At 51.8% G+C, this 8,991-nt stretch overlaps 1 protein-coding gene across 1 annotated transcript; it reads left to right on the top strand.

Moving 5' to 3' along the window:
• The first annotated feature begins 4,471 nt into the window (after positions 1–4,471).
• CHST2 (carbohydrate sulfotransferase 2) lies at positions 4,472–8,287 on the top strand. The gene has a single exon (XM_020887597.2). It carries the CDS (start codon positions 4,561–4,563, stop codon positions 6,142–6,144), a length of 1,584 nt encoding a protein of 527 aa, XP_020743256.1. The 5' UTR covers positions 4,472–4,560; the 3' UTR covers positions 6,145–8,287.
• The last annotated feature ends 704 nt before the right edge of the window (positions 8,288–8,991 follow it).

The following is an 8,991-nucleotide window of genomic DNA, read 5'->3' as shown; positions in this document are numbered from 1 at the left end:
ACCCAGTTGGTGTCACAGAATCCACACATTTGGTGAGCTGCAGTGTCAGAAGGGAAGTGAGTAGTAAAGTGTTTTGCAGAGAAGAAAGACCTGGGGCGGGGGTGGGGAAACTGGGCTGTTCTCATCCAGCTGGTGATAGATAATGCTTGGTGGGGATGGGGGTGGTTAGGGGGTGGGGGTGGAGGTGTGTGAGTGGTGAGGTCTGGTGTTGATGAAGAGCTAGAGTTCCTCAGGATGACTGGGGGCTACATACTAGAATTTAAAGGTGGAAACTCAAAAGAATTCCTTCATAATCATAACACTACTTAGGCTATTTCCTTTTTTGACAGATAAGGCAACCCGCGACCCCCCCCCCCCCAACCTCCACTCTGGTCCCCCACACCTTGAACGTGACCATTTTGTTTCCATTTTTAAACTAAATTAAGCACAATTGTTTACCTCTGGAGGTTCTTGAGCTCTATAATGGGTTCATGAGTATTCATTATACTATTTGAAAGTGAAAGTGAAGTCGCTCAGTTGTGTCTGACTCTGCGACCCCATGGACAGTAGCCTACCCGGCTCCTCCGTCCATGGGATTTTCTAGGCAAGAATACTGGGGTGGGTTGTCATTTCCTTCTCCAGGAGATCTTCCCAACCCAGGGACTGAACCCGAGTCTCCTGCATTATAGGCAGACGCTTTACCGTCTGAGCCACCAGGGGTTAGGACTCATTTAATAGTCATACTATTTTAAAAAATACTTACACTATTTAAAACCATATAAAAAAGAAAAGGGCAACCCTTGAACTAAAGATGTCAACGTGTTTTAAATCAAGGATTTTGATGAATCCAACTCTGTGCACTCAAGTTCCACTGGAAATATGTATTTGCTGAAACGATGAGTGATTGAGTGGATCTTGGTGCCCAGTGGTAGGCATTCCCCAGAGGTGAAGCTGTGGGTTCACAGGGACACAGACAGGCCTGGCCAGATACTGGCGAGGTAACCCAGCCTTATGCTGTCTCCCAATTCAGACCACAAAAGAAGGTCTGGGAAAAGCTCTCTGCCACATTCCACAGACTGGGCACTGGGCCTACAGCACCCCAGAATGTTAGATCTCCTCTCTGTCCAGGATTAGGTAAATGCCGCAGCAAGTTTCCAACAGCAGTTTCCTTTCCACATCCCAGACTGAGGAGCTTCATGGAAAAGACTCAATTGCAGTAAATTCAACAGTGAGCTGAAATTAAGGATAGCCCTGAAATTAAGGATATTCCTGACTGGCTCCTCTGGCAATGGACTTAACGTGACTTCTAATAAGGCTTGGTCATTACTATGCTAAAGGGATAAGTGGATTAAACAAAAATGAAAGGACTTCCTGAACCAATGTGGGAAGGGAAGGCATTATCATGTTTTTGGATGTCATCAGTCAAGACGGAGTTTGGCATTAACCATTACATGGTGCAAAATGGTAAACTATTTGCAAGCAAGGAGAGAGTGGAGATGCTGGAGCCTGTGAACTGATGTCAGCCGAGCATTCCCTGCGGGGATGTTTGGCAAATGGATTCACTCTTTTGCCAACTTTGGGAAAGTGTTACAGAATTGCAGACAAAAAGGTTTGTATGCAAACAATGGTTTTAAAAAGGGTCCTTACGTCAAATACCTGCAATTCACTCAGCTTTCTAACCACAAAGCCAGGGACAAAATTTTAAATATTAGAAATTATTTTTCTCAGAACCAAGTTGAATACTAACCTCGAGATTTCCTTGCCTTCCAACTCCCTCTCTGCCACTCTTTCCTGTGTCAGTATCATGTCAGTTTTGTGGGGAAAGAGCAGAGGGAGAGGGGTAGAGACTGCAGGGGAAGGGAAGTGGGCAGGCCCAGAAATGGAGAGATGGGAAGTCACTCCATGAAACTCTGTCTGTAAACAGGGCTTAAAAACCTATGTCTAGCCTGACATGCTCCCAGGGGAAAGGCCACTCTGCTTGAGAAGGCTATGTATAAAATTCCACCTTCATGCTCCCTCCCTTCATTTCTAAAAAATCTGTCCTAGAAATGTCTCATCCTTACACTTTATCAGAACCACGGAGAAAAAATTCTGAACTTTACCCGTGGCTTTCTGGATATTTCTGTAAACGAGGCTAAATCAAGTTCTTGGAACATTTTCTACCTGAAAATTCCTATGAATTAAGTCACTTTCTAAGACTCCTTGCACTTCAGTAAGTACTAAAGTAAGTACTGATTCGTACTTCAGTAAGACTCACTGAAGGATAATGGCGCAAACAACAATGTTTTAAATTTAGAAGTAGCTTCTGGCCGAGAAAGGCTGCCCCACATAGTATAAAGATAAAAGTGCAGCAATTTTGTCAAACTTCTAAAAATTCCTTCAGGACAGGAAGCAGCAAAATGCCTCCAGGAGATCAGTTACCAGCGGACTTTCAGCCTCTAGAACCTTCGGGATTCGGAGCGATTCAGCCCAGGGCTCTCAAGTGGGGATTAATCATTTGGGCATCTAACTAAGTCCTCATCACCATTCAAATACAAGAGGCTATTATAAGTGTCCCCATTTTGTGGCTGAAAGTCAGCTATGGCTTAGTCTCTGTTGGTAAGAGAAAGAGAGAGGGAAGAGGGCTGTTCCTCATTATCTTAAAAAAAAAAAAAGGTACTTAAACCTAAAATGATCTACTTTCAACAACTGCGTTTCCTTTTGGGTCAAATCTTTTGATTGCGTCTCTAAAATCAAGAAGCAAAACAAGTATTTTTGTAAATTGGAACAGAGTCACCCCCGACCCCCATCACCCCAATTCCCGAGGACATCAATCACAGCGGGCGCGTCATTAGGAGCGGAGATGCCGAGGGCGTCTGCTGGGGGCGTAATAAAACCAGAGAGGCCCTCTCCATAGTTGGAGGAAAGCGGGGAGAAGACGCCCCGCCGGCACACTCCTCTGGAAAACTGAAGCTTCTTCTTTGACCCCGGGGCCAGAAAGATTTATTACTTCCTTGGTGAGGGAGAAGCCTCAGACCAGATGGAATGGGCGCGCCGGGAGTGGGAAGCCCAAGAGCGGTGTCGGAGTCCTCGGTGCGCTCCGAGGCGCGGGTGCGTCCTGGGTTCCTACGGGGAGCCGGCGGCGCCGACCCGGGCGGGGCAGAGCGGAGTGGGAAGCCACTGGGGGATTTCTGCCTAAACTTTGTCACCAACTCTTTCCGAGAGCAAAAATGTGCTGTTAAGCCCGGCAGCAGCACACACAAGAATCCAAGTTTCCCAGGGGTAGGGGCGCCGTACCCCGAGCGCTCCGAACCCCGCATCCGTATTCTGGCGCTTGGAGCTAGGATGGCTACGGCCTCAGCCGAGCGGATGGAGGCCCGAGCAACGCCGCTGTAAATCGGGCCCCGCATCTTCAACCCCCAAGGCGGCGGCAGGAGCTGGGCGCTGCGAGGGGGCGGGCGGCGCGGCGAAGGGGAGGAGCCGCAGCGACAGACGGCAGCGCTCACCAACCCGGCGCAGGCTGGCAGGAGCCGCGCAGAGGCTGGTCCGAGCGCGTTGCAGCCGCTCGGCGTAGGGAGAGGCGCGTAGCTGCATCCTCCTGGGCGCCGCTTTCGCGCGGCAGCTGCTGCGGCGGCGGGGGTTTTCTCTGCCCGGATTCCTCGTTGGCCAGAAGATCCTGGTGCCGGGGGCGGGACGGTCAAGAGAGCGCTGCAGACCCCTGTTCCTTTGCCTAGAGCTGTGTGTATGTAGGGGGTTTCCGGGCCAGTCGGAGGCTGAGAAGCGGCGGGGGCTGCCGGCAGTGCCCTCCCGGAGGGCATCCTCCTGGTGATGGAAGAAGCGGCTCCTGCCGCCGCGGCTGCAGGGTCGCACTGCGCCCCATCTGCCACCGCCAAAGAAATGGGAAGATTCGGGGCGCGGAGACTGAGAGCAAGAGAGGCGGAGCTGCTTTGCCGGGAACCGGGTCCAGTATAAGCCCCCTCCCCCCCTCATCTCCCTCGGCCAGCTTCATCCCCCAGAGCGAGGAAGGAAGCTACAGTCCCGAGAGGGCGGCGGAGACGCCGCTGGAGCCGGGCGCCCTGAACTCGGCAGAGCAGAGAGCAGAGCTCCGGGCCCGGTGAAACTTTCCCTTCCCCAGCCGCAGGGCGCCCGCTGCCAGAAACTCTCCTCAGGGCTTGGGCTGCGAATTAGCGCGGCCCCCCTCGGAGGCGCGGGGACCCCAGGCGGAAAACAGCTCTCGAGAAATCGAGGAACGAGTGACAGGACTGTACGCCAGGCCGTGCTCCTGGGCCGCCCGGGGGCGCGCCAGCGGCTCCAGGTGAGCTGGGGAGCCAGGCAGACCGGAGGGTGGGCGTTACTTAGCGGGAGGAGGCGCCTGGGGGGAGATTTGGGGCGCACCGCCTTACTCCGCTTCCCCTCGCAGGTCCTTCTCGGAGCCGCTGCCATGGGAGAGCCAGTCTTGGGCGCCGGGGACCAGCCGCCGCTGCTGCCGCGCCCGCCTCGGAGCCGCGGCCCAAGTCCCAGCGCCCGAAGCAGGGCCGCTGAGTCCCCCTCCCGGGTTACAGGGCCGCCTCCGCCGCGCTGCCGGCCCGGGTTGTGCCTGTGATGAGCCGCAGCCCGCCGCGAGCCCTACCCGCGGGCGCGCCCCTCGGGTTGCTCCCAGTCGCGCCCGCCACCGGGCCGCGCGCCCTGCTCCCGCCGTGGCCCCGGCGCCTGGGTCGCCGCTGGCCTGCGTCCCCGCTCGGAATGAAGGTGTTCCGCAGGAAGGCGCTGGTGCTCTGCGCGGGCTACGCGCTGCTGCTGGTGCTGACCATGCTCAACCTCCTGGACTACAAGTGGCACAAGGAGCCGTTGCAGCAGTGCAGCCCCGACGGGTCGCTGGGTGCCGCGGCGGGAGCGGCTTCGGGCGGCTGGGGGCGTCCAGGGCCTCCTCCAGCCGTGCCGCCCCGCGCACACACCCGCTTGGATCCCCGGACCCCATACCGCCCGCCCGCCGCCGCAGTCCCGGCAGCTCCGGCAGTCGCGGCCGGGGCGGCGAGGGCCGCAGCCCCTCCAGGTAATGGCACTCGGGGCGGCGGGGACAAGAGGCAGTTGGTGTACGTGTTCACCACGTGGCGCTCAGGCTCGTCCTTCTTCGGCGAGCTTTTCAACCAGAACCCCGAAGTGTTCTTCCTCTATGAGCCGGTGTGGCACGTGTGGCAGAAACTATACCCCGGGGACGCCGTTTCCCTGCAAGGGGCGGCGCGGGACATGCTGAGCGCTCTCTACCGCTGCGACCTCTCGGTCTTCCAGCTGTACAGCCCCGCTGGCAGTGGGGGGCGCAACCTCACCACGCTGGGCATCTTCGGGGCGGCCACCAACAAGGTGGTGTGCTCCTCGCCGCTGTGCCCCGCCTACCGCAAGGAGGTCGTGGGACTGGTGGACGACCGCGTGTGCAAGAAGTGCCCGCCGCAGCGCCTAGCGCGCTTCGAGGAGGAGTGCCGCAAGTACCGCACGCTGGTCATCAAGGGCGTTCGGGTCTTCGACGTGGCGGTATTGGCGCCACTGTTGCGAGACCCGGCCCTGGACCTCAAGGTCATCCATCTGGTGCGGGACCCCCGCGCTGTGGCCAGCTCACGCATCCGCTCGCGCCACGGTCTCATCCGTGAAAGCCTGCAGGTGGTGCGCAGCCGGGACCCCCGAGCCCACCGCATGCCCTTCCTGGAGGCCCCCGGCCACAAACTGGGTGTCAAGAAGGAGAGCATGGGAGGGCCGGCGGACTACCACGCGCTTGGCGCCATGGAGGTCATCTGCAACAGCATGGCCAAGACGCTGCAGACGGCCCTGCAGCCCCCTGACTGGCTGCAGGGCCACTACCTGGTGGTACGGTACGAGGACTTGGTGGGAGACCCCGTCAAAACCCTGCGGCGGGTGTACGACTTTGTGGGGCTGTTGGTGAGCCCCGAAATGGAGCAGTTTGCCCTCAACATGACCAGTGGCTCGGGCTCCTCCTCCAAGCCTTTCGTGGTGTCAGCCCGCAACGCCACACAGGCCGCCAACGCCTGGCGGACCGCCCTCACCTTCCAGCAGATCAAACAGGTGGAGGAGTTTTGCTACCAGCCCATGGCCGTGCTGGGCTATGAGCGGGTCAATAGCCCCGAGGAGGTCAAAGACCTCAGCAAGACCCTGCTCCGGAAACCCCGACTCTGAGAGGGGTTCCGGGGAGACCTGACTCCCTGTGGAGACACCCACAGAAGGATTGTGGTGTGTTTCAACAAAATCAGCCCAGATCCAAACTGAGGAAGCCCACATATTCTGTTATAGATACATAATATAAACATACAGGCACTCACTGTCGATGTTTTGAGTCATGGAATTTCAAGAAACAGCCACAATGCACACACATCTCAGAAAAGGCAGAGACTTGAAAGTTCTGACCACAGCTGCCCTTCTCTCTCTCTACCTTTTCTTCCCCTCTTCCCTACCCGCCTTCCATTTTGAAGTGGGATGTTGATTAAATCAAGATCGGGTAACTGCAAGTCTTGTTTACAAAATTTTCGTGGTATCTGTGAACGTGTGGAGGAGTCTTTGGATGTGGGGGCAGGGGTGGGTGGAGAAAGGGGAAGTGGTCCCAGAGCGAAAGCCCCATTGGGCATGCTAAACCAAGGAGGCATTCTTATAGACTTTTATGTGAAAAGCAAAGGTCATACATGAGTATTAATAAAGAAGAGAATAAATAATATTCTTTTTTAAAAAAACTTGCCTCCATTACTCTGGATTTACCTGTGTTCCTTGTCCTGTGCAGCTTCAGACAGAAGCTTCCCTTGTTCCCACCCTCTTTCCCCCATCTGTTTCCTAGGAAACGGTTAAGATGGGTGGGAGCAGTCTCTGACTCGTTGATCCCTACCTTGGAGTTGTTTTCTCCCAGGTAAACCACAGCCTGTCCGGTGCCCAGGAATGGGAACACATCTTCGAATTCTGAAGGCAAAAGGCAAGCAGGGCAGTGGAGGAAAAAGCATGGCACTACTTTCCACTTGGGGCACAGAAAGGAAGAAGTAACCCCTTGAGGGTTTGAAGGCATTGGGTTTTGATTACCCTGGAGTTACACTGAGAAACCTTGAACCAGAGACCGATGTTTTGGTCCTGAGTTTAGTTCAGAAACAGGATTTTTACTTAAAAGATTAGTATGTAGTTCAAAAACCATCTGATGGTGTGAACACAAACCTCAAAAATTAGTGTGAATGTTTTGTTGGCAATGGTAGTCAACAAGTTCTTTGGTTAGAAAAGTGACACGAGTATCTGAGTTTGGAATGTTTCTGCCTCTGACACAGTCCACGGAGGCACATGAAAAGGGAAGTTTTTGATCTGAGAACTGTAAGGGCGCCCACAGGCTATCCCCCTTACTCCGGGCTTCCTAGCCAAATTAATGAAAAGAGAATGTGAATTAATAATGGTTTACTGGATGCCTGTGGGGTTCATTGCTTTTCTTTATCATGTTTCCTAAAAGTAAAATTGTGAAGTAGCTACATGTTCTGACATTATAAGGCTTCAACCAAGAGCTTTTAGATATGAAAATAAATTATGTGGAAGAGGAAATGAAAGTGAATTATGAGTTAGTAGGTTGGATTTTGGGATTTGGTATTTTCTAGGGGAAAAAACCATTGCAGTTTTCCTGTAATGGTAATGGTGTTGCTGCCGTCCTGAGCCCATTTGTACTGAAGCATTCTGCAGAATATTGTATTATGATATAAAGTTATGAAGCCTAAATAGGAACGAGAGTGTAGTTATATATTACATTAAATACGGTACAAGTTTAAGTTCATCGTAGCTATTTTACTGTAATTTATTGTGAGATTTGTGCAAGCCAGTCTGTACAGGTTAAATGCTGAGGGTTTTATTTTAAGGAAAATAGAATGAAAAGGCATATGTACATGGGAAATACCCAAGGTGATTCTTAAGTATAATTTTCATTACAATGTGAAATCTTTAACTACACTGTTAATTCCGGGATGAAGCACAGAGGTGTATTTAGCAGTTGATTTTATAACACATTCTAGAATGGATATTTCTTAATTTACTAAAATTGTTTATAGTGTTGTGTTTATTAAGCCAGATTACAGCTATAACACATTGATCATGGTTTCTATGATATTTTCATGGTAGCGCCTATGCTGAATTATCTTCAGCAGCAGTAGAATATTTGTAACAGCTTTAATTTAAGAATATTTTAAAAGTAAATGAACAAAATAAATATTAATGTTGGATGACTAGAGATGAAACAGGTTTAGCAGAAAATTAAGACAACATCATTAAAAAGCAACCGCTCTGAATAAAAGAATCGTTTAAAAACAAATTTCATGTGGCATTAGAATCAACTCTTTTCATTTAATCAGTGAAATTCATGCTTAGTTTTCGAGTGAAACATTTTTCAGCAGTGGAATTCATTCTTCTCTGTGGACTTTGATTGCGTTAAAATGGAATCGCGATGTTTTTGGATCTTGTGTTTAAAAAATATGAGATGTCACGTAGAGGCTTGGCAGCCTGCAGCACATTCGTGGTCTCTGCTCAGATGAATTTTGAGCTGAACACCAACAGTTCTCCCCTTGCTGTGCTCAAACGGAGCTTCTGCCTGTAATTTTCTTGTTTTGTAGCAGCTGCCTTTGCTCCACTCTGCCACTCTTGGGCTCTGTAATTTGACAGGGTGAATTGTTGCTCCTGGAGATTTATACCTCGCTGCATTCTAGGAAAGTGAGACAGGTGTTGTTCCCACTAACCGCCAAGATCATCGTATTAGTGACATTCACCTTCCACAGGTCTGAGAAAGAGGGAAGCAGTTTTGGGCGTTAATCAGCCTTGGTCATCCCTGGTGCACGCAGACTCATGTCACAACAGATTGCAACTAAGCCTGGGACCATTTCTAAAGCAGCAAACGTGAAAGAGGTTCCTTTCACTGTTCTCAGCTTGGCAATAAGTTCATCAGCAGGAGGAGGTATTCTTAAGGTTATCAGAGTGATTTTTATTTTCAAATTCTGTTCAACCCATAGCATGCCTGACTTA

Source organism: Odocoileus virginianus, chromosome 4 (genome assembly GCF_023699985.2).
Source record: "Odocoileus virginianus isolate 20LAN1187 ecotype Illinois chromosome 4, Ovbor_1.2, whole genome shotgun sequence".
In the NCBI taxonomy this organism is placed as follows: domain Eukaryota; kingdom Metazoa; phylum Chordata; class Mammalia; order Artiodactyla; family Cervidae; genus Odocoileus; species Odocoileus virginianus.
This window is presented reverse-complemented; position numbering and strand designations above follow the sequence as displayed.